The sequence below is a fragment of the Purpureocillium takamizusanense genome, chromosome 6 (assembly GCF_022605165.1).
Source record: "Purpureocillium takamizusanense chromosome 6, complete sequence".
NCBI lineage: Eukaryota > Fungi > Ascomycota > Sordariomycetes > Hypocreales > Ophiocordycipitaceae > Purpureocillium > Purpureocillium takamizusanense.
The window spans coordinates 1,778,626-1,796,447 of NC_063073.1; the positions used below are offsets into that span (position 1 = coordinate 1,778,626).

Here is a 17,822-nt window from a genome sequence, read left to right on the forward strand (position 1 = left end):
TAATGCTCCAAGTGATGTGACGCAAGCTCAGGTAATCCGTCGCCCCTCCAGCTTCAACGACCAACCTTCGGATGCTACCTGGACGTCCCGACTCCCGACACCGCACGACACCAACACGTACCAAACCCCAGCAGCTATAATCTATGGAATCCAACACATCCGCACCGTCGGTCCCGTCTTCGGGCACCGCGACCCCCACAATCCCCAACCTCAAGGACCGGCTGCCCAAGCTGGAACCCCGCCGCCGCCGACCGCCTCCCTCGAGCTCCATGCCCGTTCCCGAGACGCCCGCCCTGCCCTCTCCGCCCGACACCGCCGCCGGCTGGACGTTCCAGGCCCCGACGCGGCGCATTCTATCCCGCCAGGACCACGACGTATTTCAGTCCTCGCCCGCGGATGCGTTGATCAAGGCCTGGGTGTTTGGGCTGGCCGAGGCCGTCGTCGACACCCCGTGCTCGGCAGTCCAGGACGGTGATCTCAGCGACACCGTCAAGGCCATCTTGGCCATACTTGACGAGTGCGAGGAGCTCATAGCCAAGTCTCCTCCGAACGAGCAAGGGGGGTCGCGGTTCGGAAACAAGGCCTTCCGGGGGTTCCTCGACCTCGCAAAGGATAGGTCAAGCAAGTGGCACCAAGGCTTGAAAGTAGAGGACGAGGGCGCCATCGCCGAAGCATCCACATACCTCAACCAGTCGTTTGGCAACCGGAACCGGATAGACTATGGCTCTGGCCACGAGCTCAACTTCATGATGTGGCTCCTCTGTCTCTACCAGCTCGGCCGTCTGCAACGGACCGACTTCAAAGCCCTCGTTCTGCGGGTCTTTTCTCGTTACCTCGCCCTGATGCGCAACGTCCAAATCACATACTACCTGGAGCCTGCCGGGTCGCATGGAGTCTGGGGCTTGGACGACTACCAGTTCCTGCCGTTCCTCTTTGGCGCGTCCCAGCTCCTACACCACCCATACATCACGCCCCGCTCGATACACCAGGAGCTCACCATCGAAGAGTTTGGCCACGACTATTTGTATCTGGGGCAGGTCAGCTTTGTCAACAGCACAAAGACGGTCAAGGGCCTGCGGTGGCACAGCCCCATGCTCGACGACATCTCGTCGGCCAAGTCGTGGGGCAAAATCGACGGCGGCATGCGCCGCATGTTCGTTTCCGAGGTCCTTGGAAAATTGCCCGTGATGCAGCACTTCTTGTTCGGCTCCCTGATTCCTGCCGCCGACGGCATGAGCGCGGATGGTGGGGCTGCTGCGGAGGACAGCGACGACGAGCACGTCGCCCACGATGGTGAGCAAGAGCATGCACACGATGGGACTGGTTGGGGCAACTGCTGCGGCATCAAGGTGCCCAGCAGCATTGCCGCAGCTCAGGAGATGAAGAAGCACACCAGAGGGGACACTCTGCGTAGGATCCCTTTTGACTGATGGTAGTTGGCTGATCGGTGGCCTGGTGGAGCTTGTAAAGTGACCTCCTCCATGCAATATAACGATACCCAAGATACTACGTACTGCCGAAAGGCGGAGCCCAATGCTCGTGAGAGTACGAACGGACCTTCGGCCCGCGACAGACTGAGAAGTGTATCTAGCCTGCGGCGTCAAAGGCTTACCCGTCTTCGCTGCGCAACCCTTCATCAAGCCGCGAGCAAATGACGTGTGCCTCTAACACCCTGCTTCTGTCTATGACGCTTCGCAATTCATTGGCTCCCGGGGAGGCATAAGCACATGGCATGCATCTTCGTTTATGCGACTTGTGTATTGCCGCAGCGAGGCTCATGCTGTCTATCTACAATGGTTGCATTTGCAACCCGTGGGCGCTCCAATGTGGCCCCTCTGCGCAGCTTGGTAATAGCCTGCACAACCCCCCGCCAAAGTCTCGTCCATTCCTCCATAATCTTGCCCAGTGGTACGAGCATGGATCTCGTTCCCGTGAGAGGGTATACGGCAGGCGATCGTGTCTGTAGTAAAGAACAAAACGCACTTGTGCCACACCATGATCTGTGTCAAAACAACTCGCAACGCCACTCGTAATCATAATTTTCGTTCCAGAGCCTCTCCAAATCGAGGATTGCCGCCCTTAGAGGTATCTTGCAAACATGTTGCGGTGTGAAGACGCAAAGGTGCGATGCGCGCCGACAACTCCGTTGATGCTGAGATCGATCAAATTACAAAGAAAAGGCTTGAGGCGCAACATGCTTGCTTATCGTAACGTTCCGCTATTGGTGATAGTCCCCGCGTAGTCCAGATGGATGCGAGCGGGATTACATCGTCTTTTAAGAGTCCAGTGGCTGCTGCACCGGCATCGGACCGGTCTCGTCGGCAATCGAGACCTGCGCCGGAGGTTGACGAAGACGATTCGCGACGTGAATGTCGATGAGCATCTCGACAAGCGCCTCTGCATCCCTGTGCAGCTCTCCCAACTCCTCCTCGGTGAAGGTTCGACCCAGTTTTTCTGTGCCAGTTCTCGGCTTGCGGTATGCGGCGAACACGATTCCCCGATCAATCCGTTCCGAGAGCAACACTCCCGAGACTGGGCTGTTCTTGCCCGATGAAGACTTGGCGAATTGGCCAGTGTAGAATGCGCAGGCGTACCCGCGAGCCAGGTCGTGGCTTGACGCCTCCTGGTTGCGATACTCAATCCATCCATCGGAGCGCAAGATGGTAGTGTGAACGAGGGAAGATATCTGCAGCGGCGACGGAACGTGATGGAGGCCGTGGGCCGCAAGAAGTCGCCCAACCATTGGCTTGGGACCGGTACTGGTTTCCTCGCTTGCGGTGCCTGATATCCGGGCCGCAACGTTGTCAGGCCATAAATTGACCACGTAGACGAGGTCAAAGTCATAACGGCGAGCAATTCGCGCTGCCTCAAATGCTGCCACAGCAGCAGGGCGACTTGCACGCGGCGGGCTCAACGTGAGCAGCGAGGATGCCAGAGGCTCTGCAGACGAAATAGAGAGGTCCATTGGCGGCAGCGCTGGCTCATTGGAGTTCTCCACGGGCGGGATAACAGGGCTCTCGGGCGTCGACTCGGCGATGTCGTCGTCGCTCAGGTTAAAAAACTCATTGCAATCGGGCTCGCGCAGTGTCGAGCTGCAGAATGAGATTTGTGCCGACGGTGCGATACTCGACTGACTGTACGATCTGTGAAGAGATGCCTGGTCGAAGTCATTCCCTGGCTTGTTTGCCTTGAATCGACATTGGTCCACGCTATCCACCTGTCTCGGTCTCTGGAGATGCGACTCCCGCGTAGGGCTGACTTCCGGAGACTCTTGGGGAGTGGGAGGCGGCATCCGACGAGGCACCTCTGGCAATGGTTTGGTCCGCAGGCTCTGCATGCAAGAGTCGTTGTCCTCGGGGTCCGAGGCCGGAGGAGTATCCAGCCTGTCGTGAGGGATAGTCACTTGAAGCGGCGACCGGCATCGAGGGCTTGGGAGCTGAGGAGCTTCCGACGAAGCTCTAGGCAACGCGAAAGAGACCGGAGAGGCATCACCTTTGCGGCTTGGAGACTTGGGAAACTGGAACTGGCGGAGGCCCGTAACAATGCGCTGATCGGGCTGTCCTGGCTTGGTGAACGATGGCGAGCGGCCAAGCCTGTGGTGGTGTTGGAGTGAACCATCTGTTGAACCGGGCTTGTTGACGTAAGACGGCTGCGTGCGATGCGTTGTGCCAATGTCGGGCACAGAAGGCGAGCGACCAGATACCTGGCGAAGACGGACTTCGTCACGGGCGGCCATCCGGGAGGCTTTTGGCCTGATAAAAGACGGGGAAGGAAACTGAGGCTCCGAAGGTTGCACCACTGGGCTGGCCCGTTCGCTCGAGGTAGGCGAAGCCTTGCGTTTGTAGGTGAAGAGCCGCTCAAGGCGGTCCAGACCGTTGGCCATGGTCGTTTAATCCTTGATGCGTGGGAAGGGGTAGTCGCAATGAAGGGCTGCGCTGAGCGGGCAAGATCCGCGAAATTATGTGCGCAGGGTGGCGGGTGAGGAAAACGCAATGAAAGGGTAGAGGTTGATCAGTATCAGGGCGTGCTCGGACGAGAGGTTGTGTGTGAGAATGTCATGTCAGGACTGGCAGACAGGAGCTTGGACCGCAGTGAATCACCGCCGCTCGTGGCTGAAGAACGTTGACCGTTGGGTGGCGGCTTTTTCCACGCGGCAGACCGACGAATGGTGTTGCGATGGAATCAGACGAACAGAAGCACGGTTGCGTGTGCGGACCAGGCGTGCATGTCGTTGGAGAGCAGCGAGCGTCGTTCGGGCGAGGGCGCGGCAGCGCGGTGCCACTGAGTGTCGCGTGCTTCTGCAGGCGCGGTGTGCTGCAGTTGGCGTTGGCGGTCACCGCCGCGGGAGGCTGGATGGAAGGATGGGATGGATGGCTGGATGCGTGCGTGCGTCGTAGGACTTTGTGTCGCAAGGCTGTCGGCCAACGTCGATTGTCTATTCCGGCGGAGGGGCGATTTCTCTTAAGAGGACGGGAAGAAGACCAGACACAGATGCAGCTGGGGGTCGGCAGGGCAGGCTGAAGATGTGTTGGACGACCCTGGAAGAGGAAGTAGTAGTTGGTCCGGGGGAGGAGCTGAAACCAACTGGGCAGGCGTGGCCAGTCGTGTAAGTGGCGTGCAAGGCGGGGCCGACACAGTGGGAAGGAGCAGCAGTAGAGGGAGGAAGTTTCTGGGAAGCTTTGGCGAAATGGCAGGAGCAGGGGCGGCAGGCAGTCAGGAAGGAGCAAGCGGCCAGGTTGGAAACGGGTTTTGCGAGAAGCATCCCTCGTCAACAGCGGCTGGGGGGAGCCAGGGAGTCTTTTTAAACAGCAGGGAGAGACGTCAAGGGTCGAGTCGAGTCCAACGAACGAACACGACGCACCCACTCCCACCCACGGCTCTTGCTTGCCTGCCTGCCTGCCCCCTCAGCTCGGATTGCTTCAATCAGCACGAATCCATGCATCCATCCATTCATTGCCTTCGGACGCCCGTCACCAGCTTCAAAAGCAAGGAAGCCGCCAGCTCCGCTCCCGAGCGTCGTCGGCGGGCGACGAGATGGGGGGGCCGCCGAGTCGCCGCCCACGCAGCCTCGCTGGCAACAACAGGCGGCTTCTTTTCGCCCCAGTGGCAGCCGCGAAAACAAGATGCGTCGCACGTCGCATGCCGCGCATGTACAGAAGCACGGAGCAGCGCAGACCAGAACAGAGCACAGCAGAGCGCACAACAGAGCAGAAGAAACATGGTGCACACCACCACCACCACCACCACCGGCGCCGCTGCTATGAAAAGCACACAAGCGTGGTCGGCCGACAAAGACGACGACAGGGGTCAACCGGCCAGGCCGGGCTCTCGGACGCCCAGGCCGCTGGGTACCGTAGCGTCGTGGCATCCGGGATGGCTCCCGCGGAGGCGGAGGCGGCGACGCGGGACGCTGTCCATCCCGTTTCTCGCATAGCGGCCTCCACAGCGACAGCACCCCCCTCCCATTCTCCGCTCTGCCGGCTGTCTCCTCCACTCGACTCCACGCGCAGCACAGCAATCCTGCATTTCTCTCGACTGCTCCGCCCAAATGTCTGGGCGGCCGGCCGAGACAAACCTAGTACTAGTAGCAGCTCTCTCGCGGGTCTACCAAATCTGCGAAAATCGCGCCACAATAATGAGGTTCGCAAGGCCGGGCACCAGAGACATGACGGCTGCTCCATGCCAGCCAGCCTAAGGGCCCTGGACGAAAAGAGCTTCTTCCCTGCGCCTCGGCACCAGCACTTTTGTGTGAAGGGGGAGTGTGGTGGTACAAGGGCAGCTGAGCTTCCGCAGTCCGACTTGTCCAGACTCGCGGCGCAAAAGGAAAAAGACATATATAGTCGACACATGGCAAACGCAGAGCAGCTTCCTGCGTGCTTTGGTGTTTTCTCCGCGCCTGATACTTGGTGGCTTGTTTCCGCGGCTCCCCAGATCCTTCATAACACGACACGCTCGTCGGTGGTGGCTTGGTGGTGCTTGCTTTTTCAGCCGCATCTCGTCCCCCCTCCCCTCCCCTCCCCTCCCGTGGCTAGCGACACGAGGGAGAGGGTTTGCGATGACGAAGTTCACGAGGGAGAGGCGCCAACATGCCAGGCCCCCGGATCCCAAGCCAATATCTCATCTCTCACATTTCTTTGGACCACCCTGAAGGCTGAGAGCCACCCCTACCTTGAAACCCCCCCAATTCCCCCTCCCCGCTCGGCATCTGTCTTGCAGCCCATCATCGGGATTCGAGAAAAGCTGCAGACGGCCGTTCTCATCTGTTATAGGTGGGATTGCGAGAACACTTCGATTGTCGGTTTTGGTCCGTGCGAGTGCCCGCGAGAGCCACCCGATTGCGGCGGGCGCTGTTGCGTTTTGTGAGCTTTATTCAGCCGTCGTCGTGTTTTGATGCCTGGGATCACAAGACGCCTCGTACAGACTGTGAGACATATGGCCTGGGATGCTCGTGGCAGCCCTGACTGAGGCCGATGAGATGGCTCGAAATCGACGCATCGACTTTGTGGAGATTTTGATCCGGCGCGGTGCCAGGGGTGACACGACGGCGCTTGTGCAAGATGAGGAGGCGCCGACGCCAGATGGCCAGCAAGTCAACACACTTTGGCGTGGATGGGCAAACTGAGCGAAGACGACCCAAGAAGCCAAGAGCGGGACGCCGTCGTCTTTGCCCTTTCGTCCAGGGAGCTGCGGATGGATGACGCCAGTCGTTGCCAGGTGGGGACGCGAGGTCGAAAAGAAGCAAAGCCTCCCTGCGTGCGAGCTGTCATTTCGCTCAACTAGGAGACTGACTGACCTCGCGCCGGTTCATCGCCGCTTGGACCGTCACGACGGCCGCAGCTGGGACTGAAGCTATGCGTTTTCCGCACGCTTGACCGTGGGTCCAGGCAATTGATGGGTGTCTGTCGCCTTGGCTCGCCGGGAACATCCCATCTTCACAGGTGGGGGCGCGAGGTGCTGCAGCGAGGCACGATGCTTGCCTCCCCGAGCGAGAGTGTGGGAATCATCACGCAACAGTAATAGGCTTGGCAGATGCGACAAAAGGTGCGTGCAATGAACAGCGACCCCAGCGAACGGATCTTACAAGGGGAGCTGACTCGGTCGACTCCATCGCGTTCATGTAACAACGGATGATGCACGCGCACGGCCCCCTTGCAGACAGTCCCAACCAGCCGGTGCTCGATGCATAAACTTTGTGGGCTCCGCGTCGTACAATACTTCCGAACCTCATCCTTCTGCTCTGTATGATCATCACGATTCACGATTCAAAGCAAAGGCGGGCGCGTAGGACACTGCCTCGTCGTGTTGCTTGGACCTTGCAGGCGAAACAGCGCAATCTGGGCCTGTCTGATTGCTCCTGCGCGGCATCGCCGTCTTGTCTCATCGTCGAGCGACCGTGGATCCGGCTCCTTGGTTCGTCGAAGCTGCGTCCCTGCCGTGAAAGCTTGGTGTGGCTCGGCCTTCTGGATGACTGGCGGCCGCCGGAGGCACTCGTCGTGGTGAGGGCGCAGTATTGCTTCTTCCGTCGCGTCGTCCGGCCCTCATTGGCCTCGTCCAGGGTGCCATGCGGGCCCCGCACAAACTATCCAGGACCAGGCGGCTTCAGAGGCTGACGCCTGGCAGTGGCACTCATGGCACTCTTCCGTTGCCAACATGAGGAGAGCGGGTGCGGGGCAGCCCGAGTGGTGGTCGAGGCCTTGTTCACACGCGCTGGACGAGGGCGGGGTTGCTGCTGGCCAGAGAAGAAGAAGCACCCGGATGCTCCATCGACAAGGGTCGGCAAGAGGAAGCACCCAGGTGCTCCATCAACAAGGGTCGGCGAGAGGAAGCAATTGCTGGTCGGCATACTGTCCCTGTCCTTGGTCGCACGATAACGGCTCCAACGCAGATATGCGTTAGTAACGGAAACCGATGCCTGCTCCCAAAAGTACGCAACTTCAATGACATGCCGTGCTCATCACCGCGCAAAATCGGCCAGCAGCAACTGCTCAAGACGGCCCGACACAATCAACGGTTGCTCAGATGTCTCTGGCTGACGTGCCTGCCCCAAGGGCCGGCAAAAGAAGGAAATGACCAACCAACTTGGAAAGTGGAGCGTTGAAGCAGGCGGGCAGTCCTTGCATCCACGTCAGTACTACAAGGTACTAGGGCTGGAGCAGTTCGCCACCAGCAACAAGTTCAAGAGCTTCCAATGCATTTCCAGGCAGTCGACCGGCGAACGTCGGACCCTGCAGATCGCTCTCTCGAATGTGTCAATGACACGGCCGTACAGCTGTACGTTCAACAAAACGCAGGGACTCCGACACGACCTTTTCGACCGCGACTCAGACCGTCGCCAGGTTTCTCAGGTCTTGCCAAAATATTTCGGACGGGGCGCGTTGACGTGTTCAACTCGACGCTAGACACTTTTCTGGCCAGTGTCCTCGTAGTAATGGCAACCGGTAGAGTTTGATCATGTTCTGGTACATGTGATCACCTTTTCTGTCACTGTTCACAGTCATGCGAACTGCACCAGATCTATCACCCCCAGGGATCTCGCATACTAGCCATGCTAAGCCCCAACGAGCTGCGCTGCTGCTACCACGACGGGGGATGGCATGATGCAAGGGAGCCCAACGCGTTGCTGAGACCCGAGCAGGGCCCTGATGCGGAAAACAGATGGCCATGTTGGGGACAGGGCAATCTCCCCACCACAGCATCTACCTCCCTGCATCGAGACGCCATTGCCTCTGTCGTCCGCCGACCTTCCAGCACTAGTGCCGATAAGTCTCAAACATGCTGCCGTCCAGGCCTGGCCGGCCCGTGCCCGAAGTTTAGGGCGGCGAGGCGCCGGCCCTGAGCCTCTGGCCTCGAGGGGGGGTATGAGGACGGCGATTGAAAGGAGCGATGGTGGAGCAGACGAGCCGATGCAGATTATTTTCGGCAATCGAAGTGAATCCTGCATTGGTTGCATGCATCGAGCCCTGTTAACATATCGATCTGATGCCCCGAGGCGAGCAAGGGTCGCATAGACGCACTGAGATTGTTGAATGAATGACCAGTACAGTCTGTAGCTTCACCAGAGACACTGGTTGGTACGGTAGTATGGGAGCGAACCATGCCCGACAATGTGCTCACCATCACGCAACAGATGTATCATGTGTCCAGTGTGACGTCTTTACCAGGAGGTGAGAACCCGTGACAAAGCGGTTGTAGTGGGATAGTAGCGACAGTCGTGATTCACGCTGCTGCCGTGCGTTTCGTATAAGTTTGAATTGCAGTGGCCATCAAATTTAAGGCAGCAAACCCTGTGCGTCCCCGGCTGAGCTTCTTGACCGAAACGCGTCTACATCTCGTACCCGATGTGCGGCTCGTCATCGTCGTGCGTAGAGAATCGCCATCCATGGGCGTCCTCGAGGCAACGCGTCGTCTACACGAAGGCAAAGGCCGCTTAACGTCCAAGTCGACCACCTCCGCAGGGGCTCCACGCCCCGAGCGCCTGCCTCGGAAACATGTCCGGGCTGGTGACAGTGCGGAAAGAGTTTATCTAGGTACGCCGCGGGCGGTCCAGCGTCGTGGTCGCGGCTCTATGCCGTCGGCGGAGGGGTCTAGCACGGGCAAGGTGGCCAAAGGGCGTGCCACCAGGCGCGCGGCGTCGCGCGAAGGAAGGGGTCTGCAGGGTGACTTCTGTTGGCGTTGGCCGTCGATCTCGGAGTAAGTAGGTGACGGGGTCAACGTCGACGTCGCCGCGCGAGAGGGGGAAGACCTGCACTACATGGTACTTGGTAGATGAGGTGGTTGCGTGCCCTGCGAGGTGGTTCGTTGTAGAAGAAGGAAGTCTCGTTGGAGGCTGTCGGCCACGCATGAGGTTGATGGACGTGTGAGAAGTAGCATGGCTCCGCTTGCGTGGAGGGGGATGAAGAAGAAGCTGCCGCTGCCGCCGTGGTGACGAGGCGGCCGGTGATGCTTTCTGACGTGCATTGTCGTGAGGATACGCCCGTCACGGGATATGGCAAGCAGGTGACCAGGAACATCGTGGCTGCCCGCCCGCCCCTGGCCACGAACACCGCGCCCATGCTCATCACCATGGCACTATATACAGCCCCGAGGCCAGACCATCCATGCGTTCAATCAGATGCGGCCGGTCTCCCGGGGCACGCACGTACGCTTGCGCGAGGCATTCGGCCCCCCCGGTCGGCGCCTGTTCGATGTCGACCGGCCGGCCACCACCAACCACCAAGGGGCGTATCTGCAGCGATCACGCCGCAACACAGCCGGCCAGTCGACCGGCCTGTCGTGCAGCGGCTGCGTCGTTGGAACGAAAAACGGTCCTGCGGGCAATCACGCAGTTGAGCGAGGCATAGCTTCCAAACAGGGGGTTGGGGGTTGGGGGTTGGGGGTTGTAGTTTCTATGCATTGGCGAGGTCAAAAGATGACAGGGTGAAGGCACCCTTGCTAGAACTATCTGGCTGAATGGGCGGCCGGGCGCTCGCGGGAGCTACGAAGAGTCCCGGCGGTCGTGATGGGCTCGAGATGCGTGAGTGAGAAGCAACGAGGGCTGCAGGAAGAAAGAGAGATGAGAGATGAGAGATGACATATGAGAGAGGAACGAGAGATACGATAGATTCGGGAGGAACAAGAGGTTCGCGGGGGACGAGAGGAACGACGGATACGAGAGGTTCAAGGGGAACGGCAGTAACAAGAGGCTCATAGACTCAATTAGTTAGCAACCGCCCTGCAAGATCAATGGTTCGCAGCCATATGCTGCAGCAGTCAGTTCACTTTCCCTGGCAGTCGGCTACATGTACTGCGTGGAAAACCCGCCTGTTCAGGGCAGTATCAGGTGTGCCGCCTTCACTCTTCAGTGTTCACCGTACGCTTACCGGCAACAGATGACCCGCAGGTAGAGCCCATTCTTTCATGTTTCTCTCGGAGATGGTGGCAGTTTCGTGCACGGCGCCTCTCCTTGATTGTCCATCTTGATTACTAGGCGACGCCACTCCGAAGTTCTACAACTTGGAGTCCGACTCCCTACCGCCTGCCTCCTCACCGTCCACCTCCCCAAACAGCGCCATGAAGGCGCCGTGGACCTCGTCCGTCAGGTCGCTCGCCTGGAGACTCCGGCCCTTTTTGAGAAACGCCAGCCGCGAACACTCCTGTTTTATTGAGAGGTTTGTTAGCGGCTCCGGCTCGTCCCGTCAATCATCATCGTCAAGGGCAAGATTTGGGACATTTCCCCTGTAGCATCTTCGCTCCGGAGCGGCGCAAATTAAGAAAAGCAGGCGAGGCAGAGAGGCAAAGGAAAGGATTGATGGACGCACCCTTGTGACCGCGCTTCCCCCAAAGGCCGCGAGCCCCATCATCTCGTCCGCCGAGAGCGGCTCGTCACCCACGTCCCAGAGTCGATCCATGTAGGCCTTTCTCCAGGCGAGAAACGTGGCCACCGAGCCCGTGAGCGTGTCGCCCTGCCCACCGCTCCTCTTCTTGCCACCCGTCAAGTCGTCCGTCAGCGTCGTCTTCCCGTTGGAGATGAAGTCGCTTCCGCCCTTTTGTATGATGGTGACGCCGCCCAACGCCTTTGCCAGGGCCTCGACCTTGCCCGTCTCACCGGCACCGTCGCCCGGGTCGTCGAGCCCGAGCGACTCCCACAGGCGCTTGAACTCAACCACGTTGGGCGTCAGCACCGCGCCGGCGTACCCCCTGACGAGGCCCGGGTCCTGCTGCACGAGCTGCAGCGCGTCGGCGTCCAGCACGAGGGGCATCTCCCGCTCGCGGGCCGCCCGGACGACGCGCGCGACGGTCGCCTGCATGAGGGGATCGCGGCCCAGTCCGGGTCCCACGACGAGGACGTGCAGCCGCGGCAGCATCTCCTCGACGATGCGCGCGGCGACGTGCTCCGCGTCCGAGTCCGAGCCTTTCTGCTGCTGCTGCTCACTGCTCTTTTCGGAAGAAGACTGCCGCATGAGAGGGTGGACCATGAGGTTGGGCGAGTACGTCTTGATGACCGCCGCGGCTCCAGGCGTGCAGATAACGTGAGACTGCCGTCCCCGCCCATCGCAATCGTCGTCTCGTCAGCCCGTTGCTCCCGCAGCCCAGCAGCAGCGGACAGACCTTCCACTTACCATGTCGCAGCCCAGCCTGGCGCTGGCCATGGCCGAAAAGTACGGCGCGCCCGTGTAATCCTCGCTGCCCCCGATGACGGCCACGCGTCCTAGCTGTCCTGTGTCGGGCCGTCAGTCTCGTGACTGTCGTGAAGCATGGTGGGAAGAGAGGAGCCACCGGAGGAATGTGACCGACGAAGCTGCTCTCTCGACCAGAGTCACGGACCCTTGTGAAACTTGTCCAGCATCGGCGGGACCATGCGCTGGACCTTGGCCAGAATGCTCCTTGTCGCTGCAGACATGACTGGTACTTTCGAATCTGTCGTCATTGCGAGAAAGAGCGGAGGCGAAGGGACGTGTGCCGATGAGGTAATGTGCCGTGACCGATGTTTTGATTTCAATCTGGATGATAGTATCAGCATTACACTTTACAAAAAGAAATGGCGAGTCTGCGGCCCGACCGGTTGGGCTCGTACGCAAATGAGCAGGCAGACGGCAGCCGGCAGTCAAATGTGAGGAGAGCGTGGTCGACATCGCGTGAGGTCTGCCCGTCCACCTTATATACGTATGATGTCACGGACAAAAACAGGGGCATCAAGGGTGACAAAAAGAGACGTTGTATGTAGGTTTATAGGGCCCAAGTTCCAGAGAGCAAAGAGGGGGCCAACCAAGCCCTCCCCAATTCGTCAATTTATGTCTCCCCGAGTCCCCTGCAAGAACCCCAAAAAAAATACGTCCCCTGCACGACAAAGAAGCCGACCCGGCCTGATGATAATAAAAAAAAGATAACCACCCTCCCGAACGAACTGCACCAATTTTGATGTCTTGTGGCCCTCACCAGGCCATCCGAAACGCCGCGATCCCCATTCTGTCCTTGTCTGATCTTCAAAATGCCTCTGTCACGACGCCGACCGGGAGAGACCCGACCCCATGGGTGCTGTCATCATCCGTCGACCACCCGGTTGAGCAGCCGCCGCAGAACGTCACGCGGTGGCAGGACTGCCGGGCTCTGGGCTGTCGCGAGTCATACCGTAACGCAGGGCCTGCAACCGACGACAGATCCAAGCCAAAGACTCAGGCTCGGGGTTCTTAGTGAGATCTGTCGCGAGGGAGGCGATTTCTTCTCCCAAACGACGAAAGTCAGACCGACGCTGCGCCTCGGTGCGCGACGCGTCTTGGGCTCGCCTCGACATGATCAAGCAGCCAACAACCCTGGCGACAATTATCGGGTCGCGGCATGTAAGTTGAGCTACTGGAGGTGAAGCTCGCATGTTGTTGGCGAAAGATTCAAGCCAAATATGCGTGTCTGCCTCCATGCTTGTCCCGAGACCGCTCAGGCGGCGGATAGCCTGCAGGAACCATACCTCCAGGGGCGGAGAAGACCCCAGACTCGCCGAACCGGCAATGCTCATCATCATGGCGGCGACGTCATCCAGGAACGCCTTGTCGTCGTCTCGGGCGGTACGACAACGGTCAAGGGACACGAGGACCTCATCTACGGCCCATTCCCGGGTCTGTTCTTTGGCCAGCAAGTTGTCGAGCCGTCGCGCCAAGCGGGAGAAGGAGACGTGGTGCAGTTCAGGACACTGGCGCAACGCTCGCACAAGATGCGCCATGTCCTCCCGAGACACCATGTCGGTCGGTGATTCGACGTTGGCTGCGGTCATGAGGGCAGATTTATACTCCTCTTGGTGCTCTGGGGTAAGAGAGCTCCATTCTGCGGGTGTAGGCATGCCAGAATACGCGACTCGGAAGTCTTCAGTCACTTCAAGCCGAAGACCAGGGGGACAACGCAGTAATCCAATGTCTTGAAGGTGTTCAAGCGACTCCTCAAGACATTTTCGAATCCCGTAGACGACGTGGGGATGGGGTAATTCGATGAGATTGATTTGTGGTTCGGGGCCAGGACGGCCCCCTTGCTCAAGATATTGCAACAAATCTGCGAGGATGACGGCCGATTCAGAAGAGCGTCCTGCGGTCGCGGAGGCCATGTCGAAACAGCAGGGATTTCAAGTCGCGGTTTCAGCAGGGATGTCGCAAAGCTCACGTTATAGTGGTAATCAACGGTGAGATAGAATGATGGTGGTTGAAGGTGTTGCGGTCGCTCGTTCGAAAGGTGGGTGGATGAAGGGAAGAAAAGGAGCTATATATAGGAGGCCGACCGAGAGAGCGACCTGTGAAAGAGCCGGCCAACTGGCAGACTGATTCACAGCAGCAGAGATGAAACGCCTCGAGGCACTGTCCACGCCCGAATGGCTTGCGCTGCTGGAGTGTCTGCGGCCACGGACGAATGTATAGATCAGACCAGTCAAATGATAGCCTTTAAGCGTGCTCAGGGCCAACTTCGTAGACAGCGAATGCTCCTTCGCAGACACGGTCACGATGTCAACAGGACAAGATAGTTTTGATAGAACAAAGGAAATTGAGGGCGTTCATTGAGTTATGAGCTCTATTTTTACATGTGATGGTACGATTGGTGAGTCTCCCAAGTCCCCAATGCTCCATCAGGTACACCCCTCGGCTCTCCCTCCGCTTCAAGCGAGATCAACTACAAAATTCGGTATAGACAGCAGCATCCCCAATGGCCCTCTCTCTATGTCGCTCAAGGTCGCGCGCGATTAAATGCTTAGCCGAGGAAGCTCTTGATGAAGGAAGTCGTGACCTCCTTGAGGCGGCCCTCCAGCTCCTTGCTGATGGCACCCTCCTTCTCGAGCGTGGCGAGCAGGTCCGACTCGTTGGCCTTGAGGTGGGCAAGGTAGTCAGACTCCCACTGGAGGATCTTGTCGACGGGGACGGTGTCGAGGTAGCCGTTGACACCGGCGAAGATGAGGGGAACCATCTCGTTGACGGCCATGGGCGAGTACTGCTTCTGCTTCAGGAGCTCCGTCAGGCGCTCACCACGGGCCAGTGTCTGCTTGGTGGCAGCGTCCAGGTCGGAACCGAACTGGGCGAAGGCGGCGACCTCACGGTACTGGGCCAAGAAGAGCTTCAGAGAACCAGCGACCTGCTTCATGGCCTTGAGCTGGGCGGCGGAGCCGACACGCGAGACGGACAGACCGACGTTGATGGCGGGGCGGACACCCTTGTAGAAGAGCTCGGACTCGAGGAAGATCTGGCCGTCGGTAATGGAAATGACGTTGGTGGGAATGTAGGCAGACACGTCACCGCCCTGGGTCTCGATGATGGGCAGGGCAGTCATGGAGCCGCCACCGTGGTCGTTGTTGAGCTTGGCGGCACGCTCCAGCAGACGGGAGTGCAGGTAGAAGACGTCACCCGGGTAAGCCTCACGGCCAGGGGGACGACGGAGCAACAGAGACATTTGACGGTAGGCAACGGCCTGCTTCGACAGATCGTCGTAGATGACGAGAGAGTGCTTGCCATTATCTCGGAACCACTCCCCGAGCGAAGCACCTAGGGACATAAACGGTAAGTATATAGGAGAGAAATGATATAAAAAGAGTTCCACTTACCAGTAAACGGGGCAATGTACTGGAGGGGAGCGGCCTCAGAGGCGGTAGCGGCGACGACGATGGAGTACTTCATGGCGTCGTTCTCCTCAAGGGTCTTGACGAGCTGGGCAACGGTAGATCGCTTCTGGCCAACGGCGACGTAGACGCAGTAAAGCTTCTTGGTCTCGTCGTTGCCATCGTTCCAGCGCTTCTGGTTGAGGATAGTGTCGAGGCCGACAGCGGTCTTGCCGGTCTGACGGTCACCGATGATCAACTCACGCTGACCACGGCCGATGGGAACCATGGCGTCGACGGACTTGAAGCCGGTCTGCACGGGCTGGTTGACAGACTTGCGGGGTAGAATGCCGGGAGCCTTGAGCTGGGCGCGGCGCTTCTCCTTGGTGTTGATGGGGCCCTTGCCGTCAATGGGGTTGCCGAGAGCATCGACGACACGACCAAGCATCTCGGGGCCGACGGGGACGTCGACCTAGGGCCCAGTCAGCACTCATCGGAGCCAGACCGTAGCAATCAAGGTGAAGATGTGACTTACAATCTCGCCGGTACGCTTGACAGTCTGACCCTCACGGACAAGACGGTCAGAGCCGAACAGCACAACACCGACCTGGCCGGCCTCGAGGTTCATGCACATGCCCTTGACGCCAGAGGAGAACCTGAAGAGAAACGGTTAGACTCGTCTTCCAGAATTGCCGTCGCGCCAATCAGGTTGTGGACTCACTCAACCAGCTCCTCAGCCTGGACGTTGGACAGACCATGGACACGGGCGATACCGTCACTATTGGCGATATGTCAGCAATTTCGTCCTTGTCGAGTACGGCGCTTCTGTTGTCCCAGCGACGCGAGCGCAGTGGTGGTGGTGGCGGCAGCTGTGCCGGGATGGCGACGCGGAATTGACTTCGGGGAGGCAGGTGGACATATCGCCCAGCCTGCGGAGCTCCACATACCCGACGGAAAGGACGCGGCCGGTCTCAGCGAGGCCAGACTCCTCCTGGACACCACGAATTCGCTGCTCGAGAATGGACGAGACCTCGGTCGGCGAGGCCTTGGTGTCGGCGGCGTAGGATCGGGCCTGCATGGCCACGGCGGCGGGTGCGGCATTTCGGACCTGGAGGAGAAAAACAAGTTAGCCGAAGCCCCGACGACGACAGAACCTGACTCCGGCGAGTCGAGGCGACGCATCAAGCGTGCACGCGCCCAAAAACGCATCCAACGACGCCCAGACACCGTCCGAAGATCCAATTGAGCTCTGCAAGCGGTTTTCCGATGGCGGCGGGCGTCGGTGGATGGCATTGGTCGTCGGCTCGGCTGGTGGCTAGAGGACACTCACCGCGGCGACCCTGCCGGCGGCAGAGACGGCGCCCACGGCACGCGTGGACTGTCGGAGGGCGTTCCGGAACATGGTGAGGGCGGTGACTGGGAGGCGTAGATGCAAGGAGAGCAATTGCAGCACCGTGCAATTGGGGAGAGGGGAGATTGGGGGTTGCGATGCTGCCTTTGCAGGAGAGCAAATGGAGATTTTCGGGAGGAACAGTCAGTCACGGGGAAGCAGAGTCTGTGGAGGGAGGAGGTGGAGCTGCGTAGCCCCCAGCCGCCCAATCACACGCCGTTGCGCGGTTTTGCCTGCAAATTCCGAGGCCCCCGTCTCCGTCGCGGCGCTGTACGGATTGGACAATTTTTGCCCCGGCCAGGCCAGCCCCCCGTGCCTGAGGTATCTTGTTCCTGAGGCATCAATTGCTCTGCCGCCCGCGCCAGGGCCCGACCTCCACTGGAAGGGTGCGCTGAGCGAGCCAAGGAGCACCACGACCAGCCCTGAAAATAGCGTGCTTTGCCGCCGTAGCAACACCCCCGCTTGCATGCCTCACGATCAAATCCCGGAACAGCCATGCCCGTCGATACTATATCAAGGCTGTCCCGTCATCTGCTAGACACCCCTGGGCACTTGCGAATATTGGCATAGACGTCACCTCGCAACTTGTCGAGTCTATATAGCCTATTACCCTATTGATGTCTCTCGCTGGATGTTCTCTTACTGCTCTTGCTGCTCTCCCGCCTCTCCTGTCTTTCGTGCCCATCGTGCCTATCGTGCCTCTCCTACCTCTCGTGCCTCTCGTGCCTCTCGTGCCTCTCGTGCCTCTCGTGCCCCTTGTGCCGCTCGTGCCGCTCGTGTCTCTCATACCTTTCATACCTCTCCTCCCCCATCCACCCAATTCAACTCCGGCGCGGCTTGCCATCTCATCCATGTTCCTCATATCCGTGTAGCCATCTCACACATGGCAAA

The 17,822-nt window shown here is 59.3% G+C and overlaps 7 protein-coding genes across 7 annotated transcripts; 3 read left to right on the forward strand and 4 right to left on the reverse strand.

The window, feature by feature from the left end:
• The first annotated feature begins 59 nt into the window (after positions 1–59).
• On the forward strand, positions 60–1,579 carry RRD2 (Serine/threonine-protein phosphatase 2A activator 2). Its single transcript, XM_047988485.1, has one exon. The coding sequence runs from the start codon at positions 144–146 to the stop codon at positions 1,428–1,430; it is 1,287 nt and encodes a 428-aa protein (XP_047844481.1). The 5' UTR covers positions 60–143; the 3' UTR covers positions 1,431–1,579.
• Positions 1,580–1,731: 152 nt separating this feature from the next.
• Positions 1,732–5,182, reverse strand: JDV02_007034 (uncharacterized protein). Its single transcript, XM_047988486.1, has one exon. It carries the CDS (start codon positions 3,881–3,883, stop codon positions 2,276–2,278), a length of 1,608 nt encoding a protein of 535 aa, XP_047844482.1. The 5' UTR covers positions 3,884–5,182; the 3' UTR covers positions 1,732–2,275.
• Positions 5,183–8,066: 2,884 nt separating this feature from the next.
• On the forward strand, positions 8,067–8,399 carry JDV02_007035 (uncharacterized protein; the record flags this gene model as incomplete). The annotated part of the gene is made up of 1 exon (XM_047988487.1): positions 8,067–8,399. The coding sequence occupies one exon, from the start codon at positions 8,067–8,069 to the stop codon at positions 8,397–8,399; it is 333 nt and encodes a 110-aa protein (XP_047844483.1).
• A 1,124-nt stretch (positions 8,400–9,523) lies between these two features.
• JDV02_007036 (uncharacterized protein) lies at positions 9,524–9,841 on the reverse strand (the record flags this gene model as incomplete). Its single annotated transcript, XM_047988488.1, has 1 exon — positions 9,524–9,841. One exon carries the CDS (start codon positions 9,839–9,841, stop codon positions 9,524–9,526), a length of 318 nt encoding a protein of 105 aa, XP_047844484.1.
• A 1,144-nt stretch (positions 9,842–10,985) lies between these two features.
• Positions 10,986–12,406, reverse strand: JDV02_007037 (ATP-dependent NAD(P)H-hydrate dehydratase; the record flags this gene model as incomplete). Its single annotated transcript, XM_047988489.1, has 4 exons — positions 10,986–11,132; positions 11,298–12,014; positions 12,099–12,196; positions 12,304–12,406. 4 exons carry the CDS (start codon positions 12,404–12,406, stop codon positions 10,986–10,988), a joined length of 1,065 nt encoding a protein of 354 aa, XP_047844485.1.
• A 969-nt stretch (positions 12,407–13,375) lies between these two features.
• JDV02_007038 (uncharacterized protein) lies at positions 13,376–13,723 on the forward strand (the record flags this gene model as incomplete). Its single annotated transcript, XM_047988490.1, has 1 exon — positions 13,376–13,723. The coding sequence occupies one exon, from the start codon at positions 13,376–13,378 to the stop codon at positions 13,721–13,723; it is 348 nt and encodes a 115-aa protein (XP_047844486.1).
• A 778-nt stretch (positions 13,724–14,501) lies between these two features.
• On the reverse strand, positions 14,502–17,045 carry ATP1 (Alpha subunit of the F1 sector of mitochondrial F1F0 ATP synthase). The gene is made up of 6 exons (XM_047988491.1): positions 16,872–17,045; positions 16,489–16,649; positions 16,263–16,319; positions 16,077–16,197; positions 15,548–16,013; positions 14,502–15,488 (listed from the first exon to the last, which is right to left on the reverse strand). The coding sequence occupies exons 1-6, from the start codon at positions 16,941–16,943 to the stop codon at positions 14,704–14,706; spliced, it is 1,662 nt and encodes a 553-aa protein (XP_047844487.1). The 5' UTR covers positions 16,944–17,045; the 3' UTR covers positions 14,502–14,703.
• Positions 17,046–17,822: the final 777 nt, after the last annotated feature.